Consider the following 26,963-nt stretch of genomic DNA (forward strand, 5'->3'; position numbering starts at 1 on the left):
TCAAGACTCATTTCTAATTAACGATGACTGGAAATGAAAGTTGGGAACAAAGAAGAAAACCTGCAGTTGGAAAGCAAAGCCGTGGTGCTAGAAACCATGCTGGAGATTGCATGATTGAATGGTTCAAGACCAATCACTATTTATTCATGGACAATGTTTTCATTTCAGCAGCATAAACAATAATATACAAGTGGACCTAACCAGATAGCTACCAAACAAGTAACCACACAGGAACCAAATTGCCGACATCTGTGAAAGAGACAATGGAGCAGCTCAATGCTATCGCTTTAGACGGCAGTTGGCAGCCTGTGGGTCGCGACCCCTTTGGGTGTCAAACAACCCTTTCACAGGAGTCGCCCGATTCATAACCGTAGCAAAATTACAGTTATGAAGTAGTAACAAAAATAATTTTGCTTGGGGGGGGTCACATGAGGAACTGTATTAAAGGGTCCCAACATCAGGAAGGTTGAGAACCACTGACTTAAGACAAAGCCATGAACCAATTGCAGAACAGAGCATCAATTGCTCATGTACATGGTGCATGGAGTTAAAGAAAACAAATGTAAGCCAAAGAACAAAAATAAAGCCTTGAACATAACCTGCCTCAATATAAATGTCATTTCAAAACTAGATCGTCACACTGAGTGCTACTAATCAAAGACCAGAGAGCAGAAGAATAGCACCAAGGACATCATACATGAAAACAAAGAAAGTCGTTACACAGATAGGGAACAAAGGCCAACATGGACGTCAGAGGGACCTTCTCTTAAGCACAGAGCAGCTAAAGTAAACAGAAGACGTGAAGTGAAGGCTGAAGCAGCTTCCAAAGGGCAGTTTAGAAAGACAAGGTAGAGTGATAATGAAATGTACAAAAAGCTGGAATCAGAAAATAAAAAGGGAAGAGCGTGACTGGCATTTCTCAAGCTTCAAGAACTGAAGACTAAATTCAAGTCTCAAGTTGGACTATTTCATAGGCCAAAGAGCACTGTGGACTACCAGAAAAATAAATCTGTCTTGGGAAGAAGTACAAACAGAAAGTTCCTTGGACGTGACGGTGGCGAGACTTCACTTCACATTCTTTGGCCATGTGGTCAGGAGATACTGGTTCTTGGAGAAGACCACCGTTATCAGTAAAGTGCAAGGGCAGCAAAAACAGGAAGCCCCTCAAGGAGATGACGCACACACAGGCGGCAACAATTGGCTCAACAGTAACAATCGTGAGGGTCCAGGAGCAGGCAGTGTTGCTCAACAGCATGGGTGACATAGTGAAGCATCCAAGTAGGAGCAGCAATAGAAGATGGAAGGAATCCAGTCACTGCACCAAAAAGACGATCGACATTCAACCGTTTCAAGAGGGCGCACAGGATCGAGAACCAATGATAGTGAACGGAGAAGCCAAAGCTGTACCTGAAGCATTAGCAAAAAAATCAAGCAGGGTACAGTATAGCACGGACAAAACACACATCATTCTTCTAGTTCAGTGGTTCTCAACCTGCCTAGTGCCGGGACCCTTTAATACAGTTCCTCATGTTGTGGTGACTCCCCAACCATAACATTATTTCCATTGCTACTTCAGAATTATAATTTTGCAACTGTTATTAATCAGGCGACACCTGTGAAATTGTTGTTCGACCCCCAAAGGGGTTGTGACCCACAGGTTGAGAACCACTGCTTTAGTTCCTGAATGCTTCCTCCCCACTACCATGACCCAGCTGTATCTTACAATGTGGTTAGACTGAAGAACACACGTTGATACAGATAAGAGCTCTGGAATTCAGGACAGTTAAATCCCTCCTCAGGAACAGTAGTGGAAGCAGTGATGTCATGTGGGTAGAGGGATGGTCGGGGAGGGGGAAGGAGGAGAAAGGGGGAACCCATCACAAGGTTGGATATACAGCCACCCCAAGGGGACGAATAACAGGAATGTGGGTGAAGGGAGACAATGGGCAGTGTAAGGTATGAAATAATAACAATATATAAATGGTCAGGGATTCATGAGGGTGGGAGGAAGGGGAAAAAAGAGGAGCTTATACTAAGGGCTCAAGTAGAAAATGCTTTGGAAATGATGATGGCAACATAAATATACTTGATACAATCAATGTATGGAATGTTGTAAGAGCTATAAGAGCCCCCAATAAAATGATTTTTAAAAAGGCATTTGACTATATGGATCATAAAAAAAACCCTATAGATCACATTGAGAGATCACATTAAGAGGAATGGGAATTACAGACACTTAATTGTGCTCAAGTGGAACATGTTCACATACCAAGAGGTGGTTACTGTAACAGAACAAGAGATACTCTATGAGAGCAAATGCTTTGAGAGTGATTAGGGCAAAGAATGTATGGATGTGCTTTATACAATTGATGTATGTATATGTATGGATTGTGATAAGAGTTGTATGAGCCCCTAATAAAATGTTTTAAAAAAAAGAGAGAGAATATATGGTTTAAAATCAGGAAAAGTTTGTTCCAGGGTTGTATCCTTTCACTCTACTTATTCAGTCTGTCTGCTGGATAAAATAATCCAAAAAGCTGGACTATATGAAAAAAAAAATGGGGTATCAGGATTGGAGGAAGGCTATATGGTCTGTAGACACACACTGCTTGCTGAAAGCAAGGAGGACTTCAAGCACCTACTGATAAAGATCAAAGACTACAGTCTTCAGACCAGATAAAACTTGAATATAAAAAACAAAATGCTCACAAATGGACCAATAGACAACATTACAATAAATGGAGAAAATACTGAAGATGTTAAGGAATTCACTTGGTTCCATAATCAACACTTATGGGAACAGAAGTCAAGAAATCCAACGGTTTATTGCATTGGGCAAATCTGCACACAAGATCTCTATCAAATGTTAAAGAGCAAAGATATCATACACTTTGAGACTAAGTTGTGCCTGACCAACCCATGGGATTTTCAATCTCCTCATAAGCATGTGGAAGCCGTACAAAAAGTAAGGACAGCCACATCAGAATAAGTGCATTTGAATCATGGTGCTTGAAAACTTTGAAAGCACCACAAATTGCCAGAGCAAACAAACAAATTTGTCTTGGGAAAAGTACAGCCATTCAGAAAGCTCCCGAGAAGCAAGAACAGCTAGACTTCATCTCACATATTTTGGACATGTCATCAGGAGAAGCGAAAACTTAGAAAAGGAAGCCATGCTTGGTCAAGCAGAGCATCAGCAAAGAAAGAAGACCCTCGACAAAACAGGTTGACACCGTAGCTGCAACAGTGGGCTCAAAGAAACACTGTGACGAGGCACAGGGTCATAGTTTCACTCCACTGGACACAGGGTCTCTGCGAGTCGGGGCTGACCTGACAGCCCCTGACAAGAACAGCATTTTCCAAGAACCCTGACGGAACAGTGGTTAAGCTCTCAGTTGCAAACCAAGAGGTAGATGGTTTGAACCCAACCAGCTATGCCACAGAACAAAGATGTGGCAATATACTTTGTACAAATTACCTTCAAAATCCTATGGCTAGCTCTTCTCTTTCCTATAGGGTTGCTAGGAGATTGAAAAGCTCGACAGCAATGGGCTACTCAGATGATTTTTTCCCAAGAAATCTCATGTAAACCCTCTCATGAAATAGTAAACAAAGAATAAAGAATAAATAGGATAAAGAATAAATAAATAGGATAGCACTGGCACAAGGTAACAAGGCCAATTGGGGAAGAGAGCAGGAGGAACTAGAGAAAATGAAAAATTAAGAGTGAGAGAGACCAAGGGGAAGGAAACAGGAGAAGACTTAGAAGATAAACAGAAAGACAAATGTTCACACCCTCTAAAATTTGCCCATCTGAGACTCTGTGGCTAAAGCACAAACGGCAGAAGAAAAGAAGGCATATCATTGCTGTCACGGGCAGGAGTTCCGGGGGTTACTACTAGCTAGCACTCGTAGGCAATGGTCTCATTACTACTAAGACTGCACTTTTAACAACCTCTATGTACATTTTGTCTGAAATCAGCACAAGAGAATTCAAAATGATTTCACATACGTTTCCAGGGATTTACTTCAAATAGTCCCTTGTAGGCATCAGCTACAAAAAGAGTCCTGTTGGGCCCTGCCCGAATGCCAAGGGGTCTCCCACAGGCAGACTCATCATCTCGGGATTCTAGGACAGCAAAGAGACGGGAATCAACAGCTGTTCCAAGGTTCCATATATGCCTCGCTCCCCACCCCACCCCCACCCCACCCGCCACCATGTCCCAATCACCAGTTCCTTCATAAATACTTATCATGTGAGCTTTTATTGAACTAAAAGACTCTGGCATTAACACTGGCAAGGTCCACATCTAATAGTCCACCCTCCTCAGAAGGGTAGACTGAGGCAGACTGGGGCAGACTGCTGCCTAAGAGCCTGCATCTGAGGATGGAATGGTTGCCTCGGGGGATAAAATCAGGACTGGCCTGCACTGGCCCTGGAGTCCTCTATTGGGACTTTAAACTCAACAATCGGACCTAAAACTTCAGTGCCAGCTTTATGGGTGCCATTGCTTGTCCCAGCAACAGAAAGGAAGAGGTCCTACCTTATTCCTCACGTTCATTCTCCTGCTCCGGTATGAGCATTTCTAATGCGGTGGCAATGCATTTTTACTGCCAGATACGGAACTGCCAGCTAGGTATTTAGTGCCAAAATAGGAAGTGGAAAAAGAGCCATAGATGTCTGTGCATTTTCACTAAAATATTAATAACCGCTAGGAGGTGAGGACTCTGAAATAACTTCTGCTTTGTTTTTGTATCTTTCTGTTGAGTGTATTTTCATAAAACACTCCAACTTTTAATAAATGATAGCTAATAAGTCATCTGTGGCTGTTACCAGATGAACAAATAAGTAAAATATAGGAATTATGCTATATTATTCAGCCATAAAGCAAAATGAACTCCTGAGACATGGACAAACCTTGAAAACATGTTGAGTGGAATAAGTCAGACCTAAAAGGGCAAACATTTTATGATGCCACTGATGTGCAACAACTAGAGTGGGCAAGGCATAAAGACAAAACTTAGTAGTGGCACCAAGTGCTGGGCAAAAGAAGGAAAAGAAAGTTACTGCTGAGTTTATTTGTAGAGATAAAAAAAAAACTTCTGGCAACAATGGGAATAGTTGCACGATGTAGTGACTATCATTAATGTCACTAAATGGTGTAGTGGTTATATGCATTGAGCCATGATCCTCCAAGTCTGCAGGTCAAAATCACCAGGCACTCCACAGGAGAAAGACGGGGCTTTCTACTCCTGTAAGAAGTGACAGTCTCGGAAACCCACAGAGGCAGTTCTACCCTGTCCTACAGGGTTGCCAAGGGCCAGAATTGACTCAATGGAAGTATATTTTGTTTTGTTTATCTACTCTGGTTTTTAAATATCCTTTGAATGAGACTGAAATTCCTCAGACACTAATGCAGGAACTACATGTAAGCATCTAAATAATGGCAGAGCTAATTACTTTTATACACAGAACTCTGATACCAACACCCAACAGTTTTCTCCTAGTCACCATCAGGGCCCAAATGGTTAAGTGGAGGGACTCCAAGAAGAACAAGCAGGTACCAGTACGCTGACCGGTGGGAAGTTCAACCACAAGGCCTGAGACCCGCAGTCATGCCCTATCTGTCCAATGGTCAGAGGTCTTGTCTGTTTCTGGGGTGCATCTGATAGCTCTCTGCATGTCGGAAGGAGACGTTACCAACTTACTGCATGGGCCGGTGCCAAATCGAGCAATGATCTCTACCTCGCCATTTTCCAGTTTCACGATCTTGCCATCTGCTGTGCCAGTGAACATGACATCTGTTTAAAAATGAAGCAGGTTAAGAGCATTACAGGGGGAGGCTGCAGACTATAGCACACTGTTCTACAACAGAGGTGGCCTAATCTTGCTATTGTCTTCAGAGAAAAACAGCACTTCTGAGGCTAAGTGTTACCTAGAAAAACAAAAAGCACCATGGACGTTCACGGGCTGGGAATCAGCATAGAGGGCAGAGCCGTCCTGAAGAGCATGGCTGCGGTTACCCTAGCGAAGGACAGTAAGCTAGGCGGACTGTCTGCTTCCTAGAGCGAGCAGGGCTCCTGACGTGCCACGCAGCCTTGCTGGCTGCCCAGCAGTGCCTGCGGCTAATGTTAGTTATACACAAGCAAGAAGTTCTTCCAGACAAAATTAAAGCATGATTATTCTCCCCATGTGCTAGCCTCTGAGGCCAGCATCTCCCTGCCACGGCCAGGATCACACTACCCACTCACCATGACAGTGTCCAAACTAGGCTAGAGCAGCAAGAGGGCCTCAGGAGGCCCTGCACATCACATGCACAGTGCGGTGACCCAAGAAACCCCACAGCGCCGATGCAAAGGTGCCAACAAGAGGACAAGGCGTTCCTTCAGTGTGGGGAACGAGAAAACCACAAGGGCTGGTGAAGAAGTACACCGAGAAGTCAGGCCAAGTGAGGAAAGAAAAGAACCCTCTGTGAGAGCAAAAGAGCATTGCAACATTTCCCTCCTGTAGGCTCCAGTGTTAAAGACTAATGTTTGATTTTATGCAGCAAGAAAACAAATATAGACTCACGCTCTCTCACTCTCTCACTCACTAACTCACTCTCACCCGCTCACTCTCTCGCTCATTCTCTCACTCACTCACTCACTCACTAACTCACACTCTCACTGGCTCACTCTCTCGCTCATTCTCTCACTCACTCACTCTCTCACTCACTAACTCACACTCTCACCTGCTCACTCTCTCGCTCATTCTCTCACTTACTCTCACTAAGTCAGTCACTTACCCTCCCACTCTCTAACTCACTCACTCACTAACTCACTCTCACTCTCAAAAAAAAGAAAACAAATATATGCGATTTACCAATAAAGTATACATTTCTTTCTAACATAAAATTAAAATTTCTATCAATAAACATCCAATATTATGAAACAGAACTCCCTCTTGAAACACAGCCTCTGTGGCAAAAATAGAAATCTACAGAAATGTACTGGTCTTCAGATCCTGTGTCAAACAGCAACGGCTAGGAAGAAGGTGGTCAAACACAGCTAGAGGGGTGACTACTGACCACCTTTAAGAAGAAATACGAACAGCCCTTGACTTACAACAGGGCTCTCTGCTCTGATCATTCTGTTTTAAGTTGGTTCTGAAGCAAGTCAAGTATCTTTTTTTTTTTTTAGGTTTCATTTTATTTACTTTTATAAATCCTATCCTGGTTAATCTTTGGGTATTGGAAGCACTCCATATAAAATTACAGATCTATTTTACAACTGTGTGTAGTACGTATTTCTAAGGATAAGATACACACACACAAAGAGGGTCTTAAGTGTGATTAATCATGATTGAAAGCCATCAGTCAGAGACCACCTATATAGGAAACTGGATAAGAATGATGAGCATGTCAAAATAAGCTGCTCACAAATCCCCGCACCATTTTGAGTCTGTAAACTTTACTTTTAATTCCTATTAGCAGGTAAAAAAAATGCCTTGCTGCTCATTGCTAGAGACTCGTATATTAGAATCAGATCCAATTCTGGTTCTTAGTATGAAGTATGAAACAGATGGTTAGCCTGAATGTACCCATAAATGGACCTACCAAAGTGAGCATTACAAACCAACAACGGTGGGAAGGAAGATTGAGAACCATTCATTTCCATTTCAAAATGGTACCCATAGGAAGGCAAACCGCTGTGTGCAATGATATCCTGGCAAACGTTGATAAATGAATCACAACCCTGCTGTAGTGGTTACATGGCGGGCTGTGATCCCCAAGGGCAGCAGTTTGGAACTAGCAGGCATTCCCAGGAGAGAGACGGGCGTTGTACTCCCATAAAGAGGAACAGTCTCAAAAGCTCACGGCTCTACCCTGCTGTGCAGGGCTACTATGAGTCAGCATCCACGCAATGGCAGTGACTGTGGGTTTGTTGGGTTTTGCTGTGTTCTACTTTTCCCTTTCATTTTCATGGGCCCAACAGTTTAAACAGAATGAAGTACTTCAGAACGATATACTCAAAACCCCCGAACCGAGAATGGCCCTACAACTTTGAAGAGGGAGCACTGAGAATGAACGAGCCAGTGAGAATAACCCTATGGGACAGTGTGCATGGTAAGAAGCATTCCTGGAGCCAAGAAGGCTCTCCAGGTTCTACCTGTGGAGTAAGGGACAGTGACAAGGATATTCAGAACGACATCTCCTCTGCCCACCGAGAGCAAGAGCAGCAGCCCTCATGGGCTGCTCAGATACTCCACCCTTCACAGCACACACAACCTGACAGACCCCACAGCACAGACTCTGAAGGCCCAGGATATACTTACCCCCTATATGTGCTATGGATTCTGGCCCAATAAGTTGATTTTCAAATAATCGTTTGGCCTGTCTTAACTTTGTATTTGGCTCCAGAACACCAGCCAATAAAGGAGGTTCTTGAAAGCTGAAAAATAAGGTAATTATAGCATTGTATCTATAAAAATACATTACAATATCATCCCTAATTGCCAGAAGCACTGAGGTTATGGGGTGGGGTGGGGAATAACGGCTCTAGAGCATCAGATACTAGGAACATTTGAGTTACAGTATAAACAGGAAACACAGTAAATATAAAAATACAACTCTGGCTAGCGCCGAAACTTAAACCTGATCAGCTTGGACGGCACTGAGAGCAACAGGGAACCCTACCATCCCTCTAGTCTCCCTGCACTCCTCTGTCATCCATCTAACATCGTGCAGGGCTTCACAGCAAGCTAAAACACCTGCTTTTGTTGTTAGGTGACTTTGAGTGACCTGATGTACAACAGAACGGGCCATCCCCATCAGCGTTTTTATGTGTGACACTAGTTGCAGCCACTGTGTCAACTCTGCTCCTCAACTTAACTAACATGCCATCTTTCTTCAAGAACTAGCCTCTCCTGATAACACGTCCTTGCCTCAAAGGAGCATACTGGTTACGCGTCTTCCATGACAGATGTGTTTGTTCTTTTGGTTATCGATCGTACTTTCAATGTTATTCACCGGCACCATAATTCCAATGCATCGATTCTTCTATGATCTTTCTTATTCAATGTCCAACGTTCATATGCATATGACGTGATCGAAACACGCTGGCTTGGATCGCATACACTCTAGAACAGTGGTTCTCAACCTGGGGGCCGCAACCCCTTTGGGGGTCAAATGACCCTTTCACGGGGGTCAAAAGACCCTTTCACAGGGGTCACCCGATTCATAACATAAGCAAAATTACAGTGATGAAGTAGCAACTAAAATAATGTTATGGTTGGAGGTCACCACCACATGAGGAACTGTATTGAAGGGTCGCAGCATGAGGAAGATTGAGAACCACTGCTCTAGAGTTTTCAAAGTGACATTTTTGCTTGTCAATCTTTAAAGGGGTTGTGCAACCTCTGGGCACCCTCGTTTACACAGCCCTCTACTTAATTTCCAGAGGCGGCTCTCTGCATCGAGAGCCCTGGTGGCACTGTCGGTTTAGGCACTGGGCTGCTAACCACGGACAAGTGGCTCAAACCCATCAGACACTCCACAGGAGGAAAAATGAGGCAGTCTGCTCCCATAAGGATGTACACCCTTGGAAGCCCAATATAGAGTGGCCTAGAGTCAGAATCAACTTGACAATGGGTTTGATTTGGCCCAGCCATTAACAATCAATTGAGAACTCATACCTTGCTCATCTAAAGCCACCAGATTATTTTCCCCGAACTCTCAGCTAGGGAGCATTATTCCTGCTTTAGGAGAAGGAAAACAATGGTATTGACTAGCAGCTCTCCAGGTTCAGCATATGGAAAGGCAAGGCAATCTCTGTCTCTACCTGTTTTATGTGGGCCATCAAGACTTCTCTTTGCAGATAGCCTTCCACAGGGCCCTTTTCCCCTAGGACAAACTTTCCCTGCCCTGCTAAATTATCCTCCACCACATGTGAATATGTTCCTTCTCCAGGTTCACCCATCAATCCTACTCTAATGCCACCTTCAGTCCATGCACATCATTGAACACTGCTCCCACATCCCCAGCTACCACGCAATTCTAAGCTACCGTCTTCTCCCCTGGATTGCTACAAGGGTCTCCTGCTTCTTCTGGTACCCTATTGTGTTAGGCAGCGTTCTCTAGAGGAACAAAACCAGGACACGTATAGATTAGATAGATAGATAGATAGATAGATAGATAGATAGATAGATAGATAGATAGATAGATAGATAGATATAGAGTCTTCACATGAGTCTGGAATCCATGTTGAATTTTAAAAGCTGCCTCTTCGAAGTGGTATACTCTAGCCCAGGTGGTGACGAAGCATGGTAGTAGGGCAGGAGGAAAGTCAAGGGAGATGGAGGAAAGAGCTAAGAGTCAAAGGGCATTTATGGAGGTCTAGACAAAGACATGTACATGCAAATAAATATAGGAGGATGGGGAAATAGATCTATGTGTCTATATTTATAGGTTAAGTATTAAGGTGGCGGAAGGACCTTGGGCCTCTACTCAAACACTCCCTCAATGCATGAATACCTTCTTTTATTAAATTGGAACTCTATGATGCTCACTCTCCCGACACAACGGCAGGAGCCAAAGTGGGTGAACAAGTAAATGTGGTGAAGAAAGCTGATGGTGCCCGGCTATCAAAAGAGATATGACTGGGGTCTTAAAGGCTTGAAGATAAATAAGCGGCCATCTAGCTCAGAAGCAACAAAGTCCACATGGAAGAACACACCAGCCTGTGTGAACGATTGGTCCAGAAGGAATCAGTTACCAGGCATCAAAGAACAAAAAACCATATCATTGACTGCACAACTCCATGATAGGATCGCTGAAGACAAATGGGTGCATAAGCAAATGTGGTGAAGAAAGCTGATGGTGCCCGGCTATCAAAAGAGATAGTGTCTGGGGTCTTAAAGGCTTGAAGGTGAACAAGCGGCCATCTAGCTCAGAAGCAAAAAAGCCCACATGGAAGAAGCACACCAGCCAGTGCGATCACAAGGTGCCAAAGGGACCAAGTATAAGGCATCATGCAAAAAAATAGATATATATATATATATATATATATGTATATGTGTGTGTGTGTGTGTATACCATATTGAATGAAGGAGGAAGTGCAGAGTGGAGACCCAAGGCCCAAGTGTCGGCCAATGGAGATCCCCTCATAGAGGGGTTTAGGAGAGGAGACCGATGAAGAACACAGCTTTCCCCCAGATCCTGGATGCTTCCTCCCCCCAACTACCATGATCCGAATTCTACCTTGCAGGGCTGGATAGGGCAGAGGCTGTACACTGGTACATATGAGGGCTGGAGGTACAAGGAATCCAGGGTGGATGATACCTTCAGGACCAAGGGTGTGAGGGACGATGCTGGGAGAGTGGAGGGTGAGTGGGTTGGAAAGGGGGAACTGATTACAAGGATCCACATGTGACCTCTTCCCTGGGAGAGGAACAGCAGAGAAGGGGGGAAGGGAGACTCCGGATAGGGCAAGATATGACAAAATAACGATGTATAAATTACCAAGGGCACATGAGGGAGGGGGGAAAGAGGAGGAAGGGGGAAAAAAAAAGAGGACCTGATGCAAGGGGCTTAAGTGGAGAGCAAATGCTTTGAGAATGATTGGGGCAGGGAATGTATGGATGTGCTTTATACAATTGATGTATGTATATATATGGATTGTGATAAGAGTTGTATGAGTCCCTAATAAAATGTAAAAAAAGAAAAGAGGAGAAAAAAATGATTAGGGCAAAGACTGTACAAATGTGCTTTATACAATTGATGTATGTATATGTATGAACTGTGATAAGAATTGTATGAGCCCCAATAAATTGTTTTAAAAAAAAAGCTGCCTCTTCTAACCACAAATCCTCTAACCTTGATGCAGATATAACCATATATCTAAGGAGACATTCCCCACACCTCCAGGTGTAGGATATATCACAATTTATTCCCAAAGGGTCTTTCTACTATGGTCTAGCAGATGCAAAAGGGGATAGACTATACCCAAAGGGTCTTCATACATAACAGAATTGATACATCTTTAAATAAGCTCCTAGAAACACACGATTGAGAAAGAAATATTTATAGGTAACTCCAAAAACTTGCCCTATCACTGTCTTCTGATCATCCTATAATAAACTGATAAGCACATATGCTTGTAATTATGTTCCCTTACCCAATCACATAACCCCACATATATATTTCCCACCTATCCCTGATGAAAAGGAGTCCTGGTAACATATGGGTTACATCTTGAGCTATAACTACAAGGTCAGTGGTTCAAACCCCCAGTTGCTGCAAGGAAGGAAGAGGAGGCTATCTGCTCCCGCAATGACTCTCAGAAACCCAACGGGGTAGTTCTACACTGTTGTATAGGATTGCTATGTTTCAGAATCAACTCAATAGCAACAAGTATAATTTTTTTGTTTGTTTTTGGTAATTCTGCTACATCCTTGCTTTCAGATACCCTGCCTTTGACTCCCCTGTCTTCATAATTCCCTAATTATGATTTGGTAACTTTCTGTTCCTGCATCAACTGTATGAAATTGTATTCTTCCTCATTGTCTTGCAAAGCAGCTCTCTTCACTCTGAATTTGGACATCTTTCCGTTCTGAACTATTTCTATCCCTATACACCTTTCTTGCTCTCACTTTAAGTAAACTCAACAAGTAGAATCCACGCTTTAGAGTCTCTTGGATTATGTTTTCTTTCAGTTCCTATGCAGAGACACATACCTATCTTTCCTTTGAATCTCTACCACTCTTTTCAGATTAAAATTTTCAGTTACTTAAGCTTCATCTATCCCTCTCCAGTTCAAAACACTCCATCTGCACTATTTTCTCTTCTTCTATCAGTAGCAGTGTCCCTCTTTTCCAGCGTCAACTTGTCCAACTTGTGCTTTGGACCTCCAGCTGGGGACACCATTCCTTCTCCCCTCGGCCATAGACAAGTAGATTATCCAACAGAGCCCAGATAGTTCCTAGTGAAGGTGGACTGAGCAACATCCTTTGCTATGTTGACGGATATTAGCGGCAGAGAAAGCCCTTCCCCTAAAACATCCTGGAGGCCCTGGTCCTCCTGAACCAGGCCCGCTCTGAGCAGCTAGCCTGTGTCCTCAGACCCATCCAGGAAGAGACATGTGGGTGTCCCCTGGCCTACCAGAAACCACGACCCTAAAACTCGTTTAGCCGTCCATGGACTCATCTTTTGCTAGTCTCCATCTCACACTAATTTGGTTTACCCTAAATTTTCCTCATTCGAAATCCAACATAAGGCTTACTCCTATATACAAGAGGGCTCCCAAAAGTTCATGGGGGGGGGGGGGAATCCCTTCATCTTTTTCTTCTTTTAAATACCATTTTTTTTTTGTAGGCAAAACTTCAAGAAAGTTTGGGTATTCTGATTAGGGTTTCACTGGGCTGCAACTAAGGCATTAGCTAGTCTGGGCACTCATCTGAAACATCTGGAGAATAACCTTCCACGTTCATTTGGCTTCTGGGCAGAAGAAAGACCCTCCGCACCATGTTTGGCTGTGGAGGTGAAGGTGGCCATGAGCCCAGAAATGGGAAAAGCCACCAGAAGTTGATAACTAACCCTGGCCAATAGCCAACAAGGAAATGAGGCTATCCTTCCTATAGCCACAATATTTTCATTCCATTTTTACATAAACTTTTTGAAGGCCCCTCATATATGTCAATCTAAGGTCAGAACTATGTTCTCTTTATGTCTTTATTTCAGTTGAATACTTATTTTAAGGATTACTAAGGGTTAAATAGACATTTTTATAAAATTGAATCTGAAATAAAGCCACAATTTTTATTGAGTAAATCAAAAAATTATTCACTTGTAAGTTATAATTGCTCTATAGCTTGGCGTGGTTCTTGTCTCAAGTTCCTACACATTTAAAATAAATTTGTCCAAAATGGACCCCGTGCAGCTTCACTTGACTAGACAATTTCAAGGAGAAACATGTCTAGTTACAGACTGCACAACCCTTTGGACCCCAGTCCAACAACAATGTCACAGGTCATCACAACTAAGGAAAGTCTAGGTCTGTACTATTATATTTCTAATTATTACTAATGCATTTTATGGGTTCTCTGGGTCTATGCTAATTTTTCAACTACTAAGGGAAGGACTGCATTATTCCATCATGGAATAAACTTTATCTCCATCAAGGAAACTAACTTTGGAAAAATAGAACACTAATCACAGGTATTGAAAAATATCTTATGTTGATTATTTTAAAATATGACAATGTAACTGCACCATTTATGGGCACTTCTGCATGAGTTTAGTTTCTGAAACAATAACCGAGACAACACCACACATATACACTCTGTGTAATATCTAATTCAGTGTGAGAACTAGGATCCTAAAGAAATTATGAAACTCTATTTCTCTTACCTTACCATTAAGGCCAGATTGGTTTACTGCTTTTGGTTCCCCAGAGACAATGTCCACTTATTGTACTGCCAAGCTGCTCTTCCCACAAGCTGCTGGTATAGCTCACCTGAAAGGCTGTGGGTCTATTGGAGACTCCAGTAGCAACATGACGCCGAGCACAGGAACGGTAAGGGAAACGGCCAACATCAAGAAAGTGACCCGGAAGACTCGCCCACTAAAGGTGCTGCCAGAAATAAAAGAAAGAGAGGAAATCAGCAAAGGCTAAACTGTTAAATAGCTCATCTGATCTTTTAAGCCTTTTCTAAAATACAATCAGCAGGAGGAAGGTCTCTTACCTAGTGTCTCTACTGCAAGATCACTGACCTCCATGGCTTATAATTAAACTTTGCTATGTTTGCTAGCATTGGCAAATGAGCTTTTATTACTGTATTTTTGTAATCGCCTTGCTGCGTGGGACACTCTTATCAGATCATTTCCCAGGCAGGGTAAACAGGCTGCATCTTAAATCTTCTGGCAGAATTTAACGAGGGCAAACTCAACGGATGAACACAAAAGTAGTGGGAGAAGAAAGTTCCAGTAATTTCCTGTCACTGTAAAAGAAATACACCCATCTACATGGAAGGCAGAGGTCTCAAGGCAACAACTCTCAGTACATACGAGTTCCTAAGAATTCTCAGGTTTCCTGAGCAGGAGAGCTAGAGAAAAATTCACAAAGCTAACAGAAGCCGAGCAACTTCCTGAGTTCATAGTTTCCAAATTATTTTGCAGATCACACCTTTAATAATCCAAAGGAAAACCACCTCTTTTCACCCGTTAAGATGTCAGACAGCTACTGATAATCACAGAGTTTGTAAAATTATGACTGTAAGTCATCACTATTAAATGCTTGGCAAAACTTGGATCATGGGAACCTTAGGTGAAAGTTTTTGGACAAATGACCAACAGACTGAAATCTCTCTAATAAATCAGTCCTCACTCAGATATAGTACTGATCTGGCCAACAAGCAAAATACGTCGTCTCTTGTCACTAAAGGAACTTCAAAGGATGGTTATTTACTTTCATTAATGGCACTCTGATTTACTACACATTTGACATTAAGATTGAGCAAATAAAATCATAAGCTCCTAAGATGAGAAATCTTTTTCTATCAAAAGGGAAAAAAGTGGACTTAAATAAATCAAGACCAGCATTTAATAAAATCAAGTTAAGAGAAATGGTTGGTTTTGTGTTTGATAGAAGGCTATCCTTCTCCGAGGTCAATGTGTCTACCCTGCTTTCCGGAAGCCTCGGCAAAGTGGTTTCGAGTTGGGCAATTAACCACAAGGTCAGCAGTTTAAAACCACCTTCCGCTGGTCAGGACAACGACTGGGCTTTCTACTCCAGTAGAGAATTAGCAGTCTCAGAAACTCAGAGGCAGTCTACCCTGCCCTGCAGGGTCGCTATGAGTCAGAATCAACTGGATGACAGTGCGTGAGCCCTGGTCTGAGTTCAAGGTAGAACAATGAAGAAACACATGCCATTCCTAGCTCCCAACAACCTGCCACAAGATTTCTAGAAAATCGCTTCACCTCAGAATTTCTTATAATACCTGTTTACATAGCCAGTTTCCCCGTCACACTGCCCCAAACCCATAGCACTACCAGGGCTCAGTGTACAGAGTATAGCAATAAACAGAGAAAATACAATAACACTAACTACTCTATTAATTCAGTATAAATATGCATTTTTCAGGCAGTGACGAGCACAGTGAAGAAAAAACGAGGTAGAGCGATGTGGGATAGTCACACACATGAGCAGAGACTTCAGTGTGTTGAGGGAGAAATCAAATATCTGAGTGAGGAGCAACTCCGTGACGGACAAATTCCCCCGAAGAAGTCCTATTAACAGTCCCTATTTCTAAGCCTTGACCATAACAGGCCACCGAGGCAGAGTGAAGGGAGTGGGCTAGGGCTAGAGTAGCCCGGGCTGGTGGCCCGGGAGACCCAGGATGGCCTGAAGGCTGGGGAGTATTTGCTAATGGGCAAAGCAGCCAATCTCCCAAGTTCCTGGGCTCTGGGAGCGCTAGCTTCTCAGGACACCTCGCAGATACGTTCTGAGCAATGTGCTTTCTTCCTGTTTTACCACTGCACAGCCTGGCTCTGCCCTGCAGACGAGTACAGCCTTGTCCTCTCCCAGTGTCCCCCAAACGGCTCCCTAGTCACACCACTGCTCAAGTTTCCTCTCCCTTCAAAACAGTGCAGTCCTAACAGAGCTCCTTACATGACGGGGCCTGCATTCCCTCGCAAAGTGTTTCATAGTTTGTCTAACTCCCCCATAAAGCATGACACTCAGAACCCAGACTCAAACTCTAGTATAAATCTTAAGCTGCCATTTCATTGCCAAAACTGAAAAAGAAGTTTTCATATAAGCCTAGATTTCCAGAACCTCTTGAAAAAGTGGACTCTCTGGCCCTATGAGATCCCAGCACCGCTGCACAATGTCCCTGCCTTCTACACTTCTCCCCACCCCCCACAGTAGAAAAGCCACACAAGTCATGTGGGTGCAAGTAGAGGGTCAGGGCCCAGAACCCAGAGTGTTCGGTCCCCTGGCCCTTTCCCTGGACATTCCCCTAGGACAGGTGACAAACTCAATTCAAACATGGGCCATTTGGAGCAACAGGCAAGATTCATGCAGGCCACATCACATTTACAAATGTTGTTAAATTTATATTTTGAAGTGAGGATTCAGGAATATGGGTATGATCATTAAAACACTATATAATTGCTTTATTTGAATATTCATTTTATTTAATGTATTTATAAAACTAAAATTATTCTTTTTTTACCCGAAACTTGCCAGCGCTTTCCTCCTACTAGTTTTCACTTACCTTTTATGTTGTGACCGGAAATATAACAAAGTACCTAATAAAAAGCACAAACTGTTGGACAGCTGACAAATGCGATACACAATCATAATGGCTGCCCTCTAAAAATGCCAACTCGCGCTGCCGCTGGGTATGATTCATAACAGCACAACCCAGAGTGCTCTTTTTCACCTTTTCACTATTGGGATCGGTTTACATGACGTGGCACTGAGAGTGGCAGACAGGTCGCTTCCAAACGTCGCCAGAACTGAGTCAGCGCGTTTATACACGCCCACAGGCCCCCAGGAAAGGCACTGGGCCACGTGCATACTCGTCCTCAGTCGTTAAAGTTAACGAGGGAATTGTGTGTACTGTATTGCCTTGATCTCCCCTAAGAGCTATTGTCTTCAAACATTTTTTTTCTATTTTCATTTTCTTTCAGAGCATCAGGGGCCACAAAAAATTGCCTCGGGGCCGCCAGTTTGACACCCCTGCCCGAGGAGAACGGAGGCCAGGAGAGTCTGACTGCCAGTGTGGACGTACAGTGTCTGCAATAATCTGTACCCTGAGCACCACACTTAGTTTAGCACAGCCCAAGTCACGCTTGAAGTGAACTGCATTTCCCCAGGCAGTGTTCCACACCTGCCTCCTGCTGAGGAGCCTTGGTGGTGCACTGGGTTATATGTTGGGCTGCCAACTTCAAGGGCAGCAGTTTGAGGACAACCTCTGGGAGAGAACGAGGAGGCTTTCTGCTCCCATAAAGATCCACAGCGTCAGGAAGTTCAGGACAAGATTGCTGTCTAGATACACAGATCCTGAACAACAATCATGAGAAAACCGACACAAAAGTAAAACCAGATGGTTACAATCTTGGAAGAGGGGAGAAAAACTAAGTGAGCCGAATTTTCCACACATCAGAGGCTGAGGGTGTGGGTAGAGAAGGGGGAGGAGCAACTGTATCCCCTCTCATGGATCCCAGTTCATGTGGTCCACATGCCACCCCCCCACCCCCACCCCCAGCACCCACCCCACCCCATCCCCACCAGACCTGCACTAGCCCTTCACTTGGCCTGCATAAGACTTCCATGTGGCACCTGGCCACCCCCAGCTTCAGCCCCTGAAGCACCCAGTTCACCCCAGCCTTTGCGCTCCCATCCTGCACCCTTGCCAACCCTGCTACAGACACCCACATAGGTCTCTACAGCGGAAAAGAGAGCCGAGGCACACAGATAGAAAAGGATGCAGATGCATGTGCGCGCATACACACACACACAATATACATATATAGATCCCTTTTTTATTTTAGTATTATTTTATTTTCTTTTATTTCCCCTTTTCCTTCTTTTCTCAAACTTTTGATTACTGTCTTTTTGCTCTCCCTCCCCCGCCCCCGCCCTTTTCGTCTGTGGTTTCTATTATTCCTTTCCCATCGCACCCAACAGAGCCAACTATCTATCAGCACATATCCCCGCTCAATAAAATAAAAAAGGACAAGAGAAACCACAAATAAAAGGAACTCAACATAGAAATTTAGGAGGAACAAAGAAACCAATATTACCACATAAAAAGCACAACTATATAACAGCAACAAGCCCATCTATAATACTGAAATTGAATGTTAATGGTTTAAACACACTGGTAAAGAAACAGAGTATCAGACTAAATAAGAACGCAAGACCCATCAATATGCTCGCTGCCTGCAAGAAATATCACCGACACAAAGAGAAAAATAGACTAAATATCCAAGGATGATATAAAACAATCAAGTTAATGGAAATCTAAAAAAAGGAGTGGCAATATTTATCTGTGATAAAATAAACTTTAAGCCAAAATCTATGAGAGACACAGACAAAATCCATTACATTATGATTAAAGGGGCAATAGAAGAAGACAAACATATACAAGTAACAGAAGAATCTCAAGGTACATTCATCACATTGCTGTAGAGCTGAAGAGCAAGAGAACAACGACAACAATCGAAGACTTCAATACACTGCCCTCACGGAGACTGAATATTTGGTGTGTGTGTGTTGGTGGGGGTGGGGGTAACGGATTCAATAAAGATACAGAACTAAACGACACAATCTACTTGACCTCCTGGACACACAGAATACTCTGACCAGCAACAAACGAGTATGTATTTTTTCCCAGTGCACCTGAAACATTTTCTTAAAGAGATATGTTATGACACAAAGCAAGTCTTACTAAAGGAGACATTACAGTCCATTTTCTCAGATTACTACGTGATAAAATTAGCAATCAACAATAGGAAGAGCAAGGGGAAAAATTTAAATCATGGAAAATTAACAACACACTGCAAAAAAATTACTGGGTAATTGATGAAAAAAATTACTGGGTAAGGAATGAAATTTTAAGACCCATATGTCACAAAAACAAACGAGGTAGATTAAAGATCTAAATATAATCCCAGAGTTATAAAGGCCATCAATGAGAAAATATGGACAAACAAAACCCCTAAAACATGGCATAAACACACAATCAAACAAAAACACGCCAACAGAGAAGACAAAATAGATGACTGGGACCTACTAATAATAAGACGCTCATGTGCATCAGAAGATTTCATGCATAGAGTAAACAGAGAATCCAGAAGGGGAAAAATTGTGGCAACAATATATTGAACAAGGGACTGATAGCCACAATTTATTAAAAAACTGCAAGACCACAGTAAGAAAAAGATGAATACCCTTAGTTGTAAAATGACAAAGATATGATCAGATAGTTCATCAAAGAAGGTATCCAGGTGGCCACCAAACATATGAAGAAATGTTTTCGATCACTAGCCATCCAGGAGATGCAAATCAAAGCAACGATGATGAGATACCACCTTATACCACATTGATAACCAAGTTTAAACGAAAAACAGAAAATACCAAATGTTTGAGAAGCTGCAAACATAATGGGACTCTTATATACTGCTGGTGAAACTAAAACATCACTGTGGAAAGTGATATGACGAAAACTTTCCAGACCGCTTCGGGAAAGGCAGCGGAGCGCAGTGACCAGCTCCTTCCTGTGGCCCCACCCCGGCTCGGCCACTCAATGGTTGTAGAAACAGTGAAAGAAATCACATACTATGATGTTTGGGGGTCAAGCCCAGTGCCATCCAGGAAGAGGTGAAAAAAGCTTACAGGAAACTGGCCTTGAAGTACCATCCTGATAAGAATCCAAATGAAGGGGAGATGTTTAAACAGATTTCTCAAGCATATGAAGTGCTTTCTGATGCCAAAGGAGGCGAGCAGGTCATCAAGGAGTGTAGAGCAGGCGGTGGCTTTGGTTCACCAACGGACATCTTTGATACGTTCTTTGAAGGCGGCGGAAGGAAGCAGAGGGAAAAAGCATGGTGCATCAACTCTCGGTGACATTAGATTTGTAGACTGGAGCAACAGGAAAACTAGCTCTGCAAAAGCATGTGACTTGTGACCAATGTGAAGGCTGAGGCGGTAAGAGAGGAGCAGCAGCGTACTGTCCTAACTGCTGGGGTCCTGGACTGCAAATGCGAATCCATCGGATGGGGCCTGGAACGGTGCAGCCCATTCAATGTGTGACTGGAGTGCAGGGCCATGGGGAGCGGATCGGCCCCAAAGATAGATGCAAAATGTTGCAATGGAAGGAAAGTCGTTCATGAGAAGATGATTCTAGAAGTTCATATTGACAAAGGCATGAAAGATGGCCAGAAGATGGTGACGGAGACCAAGAGCCTGGCCTGGAGCCAGGACAGTTTATTATTGTTTTAGATCAGCATGGCCATGCTGTTTTTACCAGACGAGGAGACCTTTTCACATGTATGGATACACAGCTGGTTGAAGCATTGTGTCGCTTCCAAAAGCCAATATGTACTCTGGACAATCGACCCACAGTCATCACTTCTCACCCAGGTCAGATTGTGAAGCATGAAGATATTAAATGTGTGGCTTTCTCTCTCCTGATAAACTCTCTCTGCTGGAAAAACTCCTACCTGAGCGGAAGGAAGTAGAAGAGACTGATGAAATGCATCAAGTAGAACTGGGGGACCTTGATTCCAACCAGGAAAGACTGCACCATTATAATGGAGAAGCTGATGAGGATGATGACCACGCCCCAGTGTCAGACCTCTTAATAGGGGCCAGTAAATATCGCTCACTTCTGGCATTTTATATGGAGTAGTGAATAAGTGAAGGACTGGAATCATAATATGCTCACTACTTGCTATAGTTTTTATTTTAATATTCAACTATAGTAGTGTTTTAAAGTTAAATGAAGAATAAACTCAAATACAAAAGCTCTGATTTTTCCCTGTATGTATGATGACTTCAGTGCGCAAGATGAAGCTTACTACTTCTAAACATTTATTTTGGTTTAAGAGAGAAGGGAGTGTGTCTATATCCTGAGCCCCCTGCCTCCCCTCCCCTGAGCGTTTGTTGGACCATACCTGGCAATTGTTTTCAGCTGTGCACATGGACTAGCTTAGCCCCAAATACTAGGTGTATGTGTATGGCTTCAGTGTATGACCCTTAATTGTTACGCTCTGAAATTAAAACTGTATTAAACTGGCAAAAAGAAAAGGAAGTGATACGGCATTACGTCAAACAATGCAGAACAGAAATTCCATACAACCCCTGCTGGGTACATGCTCAAAAGATGTAAGAGCTATAACACGGCCAGACATATTCACACCCATGCTCATCAGAGCATCAGTCACAACGGCAGGACGAGGGGCACAGTCTAAAGGCCATCAGCAGAAAAGTGGATAAAGAAACTTTGGAATCTAAACATAATGGAATATTATGCATTGCTACAAAACAGTAATGAAACCACAAAACAAGTCATGCCGTGGTTGGCTTTGGGGAACATTATGCTAACTAAAATCAGTCAATCACCAAAGGACAATTATAAGACCTCTGTTATAAAGGAGGGGAAAAAAAGACGGTTTTTATTCCAAAGGACACAGAGTTTTATGGCCACCAAGGTGGTAATGGGGGAGCAAGGGAGGAAAGATAAAGCAATGGGTTGACAGTTATTAACTTGAGTGTAAGGAATATAGTATTCCATAACAGGGAGAAGGGAAATTAAAGTGGGGGTGGGGGTAGTGATTGGGGTACTTATTGGGAGAGGTTGATAAGTGGCTTAAAATGTTGAAAACAAAGTCTGTGACCTGAAACATAAACCCCCACCTAATCCATAATGTTTAAATTGTTTTAAAAAGACTCACAGCCTCAGAAAACCAAAGGAGCTGTTCAACTCTGTCCTACAGAGTTGCCATATGTTGGAATTGATTCAATGACAGTGAGTTTGGTTTTCGATTGCTTCCCTCTGACCTGGCATACCTGCACTAGCACAACTTAAGTCGGCGCTATGACTTTTGCACATTCACATCATGTTCTCTTTCCCAACATGTGTTGACATATCCTGCTAAGCTGGCAATTTCCTCATCGGGTATTTCTGGATAGTCAACTTATTTGTGCCAATCTGTCCAAAAAATAAATAAAATCCCCCCTTGAGATGTCTAAAGGCCCTGGTGGCATAGTCAGTTACTGATGAGCCTGCCATTAGAACCTGTCAGCCACTCCTCAGAAGAGGAAGCTGCCCGCCAGGTAGATTTACAGGCTCACAAACCCTAGGGAGCAGTTCTGCTCTGCCTTAGAGGGTCCTGTGAGAACTGACTTCATGGCAGTTGGTTTCTGTGTTTGAAAAAACTGACATCCTGAAAAGTCCGTTTCTACAAGCAAACAATCATAGTGATGTAAGAGAATGACAATGACTGCTAGCTCAGCCAAGACTTACCAAATCTCCAGTCTAGTCTGAAGATATTTGTTCTCTAATCCTTTCTGTACAGGGTGAATTAGAGCTTTAAGTTATGGACTGAAGTTCTCATGGTCAAACTCCGTGAGACCAAAATTGACCTGTGGTGTTTGGGGAAAATCCATTAGTCCTAAATCACAGGACTTACAACCACAGGTGTAATGATGATTCAAAGGGTCAAGTAGAAGCAGTGTGCATCAGAGTTCTATCCTTTACCACACTGGTTCAATTTGCATGCTAAGCTAGATGAAGATGACAGCACCGGGCTGGAGGAAGACTTGCTAACAAGTCTGATGTGAAGACTTGAAGCACTATCTGACAAAGATCAAACACCATTGTGTTTACTGTGGATTGCAACTTAGACAACATCATAAAAGAAAAGGTTGAAGTTGGCAGGAACTTAACTTTGCTTGGATTCAAAAATCAATGCTCAAAATAGCAGTAGTCAAGAAAACAAACGAAATTACATTGGGCAAATCTACTGCTCAAGACCTCTTTATTGTGTTGAGAACAAAGCTGTCACTTTGAGGATTGAGATGTGTGTGTTAGGCTGGTTTTTCTAGAGAAATAAAACAAATGTCATATATGTGAAAGAAAGAACTTGATATGAATAATTTTATATCAAGCGAGCAGCCCGGTCCAGTCCAACTCAAATCCACGGGTCGGGTGCTAGTGAGAGTGCTCTTCAGATGCATGCAGCTACTGTAGGTGGATGAAGCAGGAAGATCTGCAGGCCAGTGGGTGCAGTCACACAAATCCAAGGTCTGCAGGAATATGGCAGGGTGCCATAGCTCCTAGTGTTGGTACTCTGCATGTGGTGCCAACCACAGAGCCAGGAAAACAGGGAAGCAAAGAGGGGAAGACTCCATCTCTACCTCCACACAGGTATTATCAAGTTGACATGAAATCTATCCATCACAGGAAAAGTATTAGAGTTTAAATAAAAGGCCATTATGGAAGACAGTGGGAACCCAAACCCATCCGTAGAGTATCAAGTCATATTAAGCCATTGGCAGATCCCCTCCAGCCATGTGCAAAGGTCTCAAAGAGTTTTAATACCATATAGAATCACTGTCATATTGATTATACTGGATCAAACTTAATACTTGGTCAGTTGACCTTCCTCTTGACTGAACATGAATTTATTTTAGATGCAAGTATTTTTTGCTTGTTCAATGACAAAAATTCCTACCCAGATTTTTAAAATAATGGTGGTGGTCTTTTTCTTTCTTACTCATTATTTGTAATTTTATCTTTATATAATTATTATTTTATCCTGGTCATTCTATTTATTTATTTTAAAATCATTTACTCATTGATTGATTGATTGATTTCTGTTGTTTTCTCAGTTTGTGAAGCACAGAAGGATTAGATCAAGTGTCCTCAAACACCAAGTGTTTTGCCCCATTTGTTTATCTTTAATTCAAAATAAGATGTGCAGTGTGCATAGGAATTCATTCATAGTTTTTTTTAAAACTATAGCCCAGCCCTCCAACGGGTCTGAGGGACAGTGAACTGGCCCAATGTTTAAAAAGTTTGAGGACCCCTGGATTAGACACATAGAGATCAGAATTGATGCAAGGGTTTTAGGGGATGTGGCAGTTCCAAAATTTCCTGTCAAGTTGAGTGAAGGGGTGGAGTCTAGCCTGTCAATCAGGTTGCAGCTTGATGACCTCATTTGGAGGCACTTGGAGAAAAATAGCTCACTGGAAGTCAGACCCACTCTCTCTGCCTTCTCTTTACTGTTGTGGAGACACTCAGAGAGCTGTAGGAGATACGCAGAGACCCGCACCAGCGATGACATGCTTCCACTGTCACTGGATCAACAAGGTGTTCTACCCACTGGCCTATGATCTTCCTACATTTGGCCATCATTGCATGTGCTGTGTGAGTCTTTAGAGTAATTTATGGACTAATGTCAAACATACGAGCTAATATCAGACTTATGGACATGATCTGGACTGGGCTGGGATATTGTGATGGTTACGGTTTATTGTTCCAACCTGGCCAAAGAAGACATGTGGGATTAATTGAAGGGCGGAGAGATAAATGGCTCCGTGAGCCTTGCCTTTCTAGTCTCTTGCTCTCTGCTGGTCAGAACAGGGTGTAGCTGCCTTAGCTAGTTCCCTGCTTCAGCTGGCAAGGCTCACTTCCTGCGAGGAGACCCCTGCCAGTGCTGAGATGCTTATAAGCTGACTGATTCAGCTTTCCTCCTGCATTGGGCGTCATAGCATGTGTTTTGTGAGTTTGAGGAGGACTTTGTAGATTGATATCGGACATATGGATTAATGTCATACTTATAGGCTTAGACTGGACTGGACTGGATGCTTTCTTAATGTACACTTGTTCTTTATAAAAAACACTGTTATAAAATATGAGTGTCTGTGAATTTTGTTCCTCTAGTCTATCCAGACTAACTCAGATGTCTTCTCAATATAAAATTGCTCTTTTATATAAACCCTTCTTATACACATATGTGTGTCAATGAATTTGTTTCTCTATTCATGCCAGACTAACACAGGGATAGGAGAGGGGGGTGGGAGATAGGGAGGATGAGGGGATTTGGGAACAAACAATGAAAGTGGGATGGAGGAGGGAACACTAGAACTGATTGTGATTATTCAACTCATTTTAAAAGCATTTTAACCAAGGATACACAGTACAGTATTACGCTTTGCCACCTCTTGAAGAAACAAAATGTAGTGGTAACGAATAAGGGATAAAGAAATTTAATCAAGGGATAAAGAAATTTAATCCTTCTTTTCCGGAGTCAGGAAACTTTGATCTGGAGCTCTGGGATATGGTAGCCATTAACTTAAGAAAGGCCCACAGGGAAGGGCAGAGATACCCATGGAGACCTGGTTCCTGTGAGTGCAGATTAAAACAGTGTTGGAGCCGCTGCAGGATGAGAGAGCAAAGGAACGAAATCAGCAGAGCAGTGAGAAGCATTTAAGCTACACAGAATTCAATCAGGTGAGAAACAGGCAGAGTGAGTATCAGGCAGACGAGAAAATTTTAAACATAGCTGAGAAAATGAACTTTGAATCAGGAGATAGAAGCATCTGCCCTGCCAGAATATAGCATAGGGAATCACAATGCAATCAAGCAAGTCAGTGCTGGAGGGAGAGATGAGATTAGATCCAAAGATAAGGAAAGATTTAACATAGAAGGCGAGACTTAAGACATAAAAAGCAAAGAGGCAAGAAGTAGGAAGGCATCTTTGCTCACATGGGTGGAGAAGAGTATAGCTCAAGAAGCAGATTTAGAATTCAGAATGGCTTATCCCTTAGACTTAGAGACAGAGAGCCTGACGAGCAGCATCCCGAAGGGAATCAAGAACGGAGATATACTGCCTTTCCCTTTAAGCTACTGAAAGATCTCAAACAAGCAGTACCTAGTTATGGTCCAGATTCGCCATTTGTAATTAGTAAGATAAAATCTCTTCCGGGTGGAATATTGGATCCCTTCTGACTGGAGAGCGCTGATGAAGATGTGTCTTTCCCCTTAAAAATCTTTGCAATATCAGATGCTGTGGAATGAAGCAGCCGTTGCATGAGCACATAAAAATGCAGAAGAAGGCATAGATATAGGGGTTCATCAGCTGCTAGGAGATGAGAATTACATCACAATTGAGTCACAATTAAACTTTGATGAGCAGACTTTCAGACAAGTACGAGAAGTCTGTCTAAAGGCCTTGGAGACAATGATACCTTTGGGAAGTAGACAGCCAAGTTATATGGCAGGAAAGCAAAGGAATGATGAGCCTTATATAGATTTCATATCCAGGTTACAGGATGAAGTGTACAAGAATGTGGCAGACAAAGGGGCAGCAGATAATCTTATTCTTACATTGGCATTTGAGAACGCAAATACAGCATGCCAAGCTGCCATGCACCTTTTCAAGGAACAGAGCACACGGTTAGATTATATCGGG

At 42.9% G+C, this 26,963-nt stretch overlaps 1 protein-coding gene and 1 pseudogene across 1 annotated transcript in view; one reads left to right on the forward strand and one right to left on the reverse strand.

The window, feature by feature from the left end:
• Positions 1–26,963, reverse strand: part of APMAP (adipocyte plasma membrane associated protein) — a 56,507-nt gene that overhangs the window by 13,081 nt on the left and 16,463 nt on the right. Inside the window, exons 2-5 of the mRNA XM_075564176.1 lie at positions 14,491–14,607; positions 8,315–8,430; positions 5,710–5,802; positions 4,013–4,129 (exon numbers count right to left, since the gene is read on the reverse strand). Coding sequence (XP_075420291.1) covers positions 4,013–4,129; positions 5,710–5,802; positions 8,315–8,430; positions 14,491–14,607 — 443 coding nt within the window. The remainder of the gene's footprint in view (positions 1–4,012; positions 4,130–5,709; positions 5,803–8,314; positions 8,431–14,490; positions 14,608–26,963) is intronic.
• LOC142422237 (dnaJ homolog subfamily A member 1-like) lies at positions 20,201–21,394 on the forward strand (annotated as a pseudogene).

The sequence above is a fragment of the Tenrec ecaudatus genome, chromosome 12 (assembly GCF_050624435.1).
Source record: "Tenrec ecaudatus isolate mTenEca1 chromosome 12, mTenEca1.hap1, whole genome shotgun sequence".
Lineage (NCBI taxonomy): Eukaryota > Metazoa > Chordata > Mammalia > Afrosoricida > Tenrecidae > Tenrec > Tenrec ecaudatus.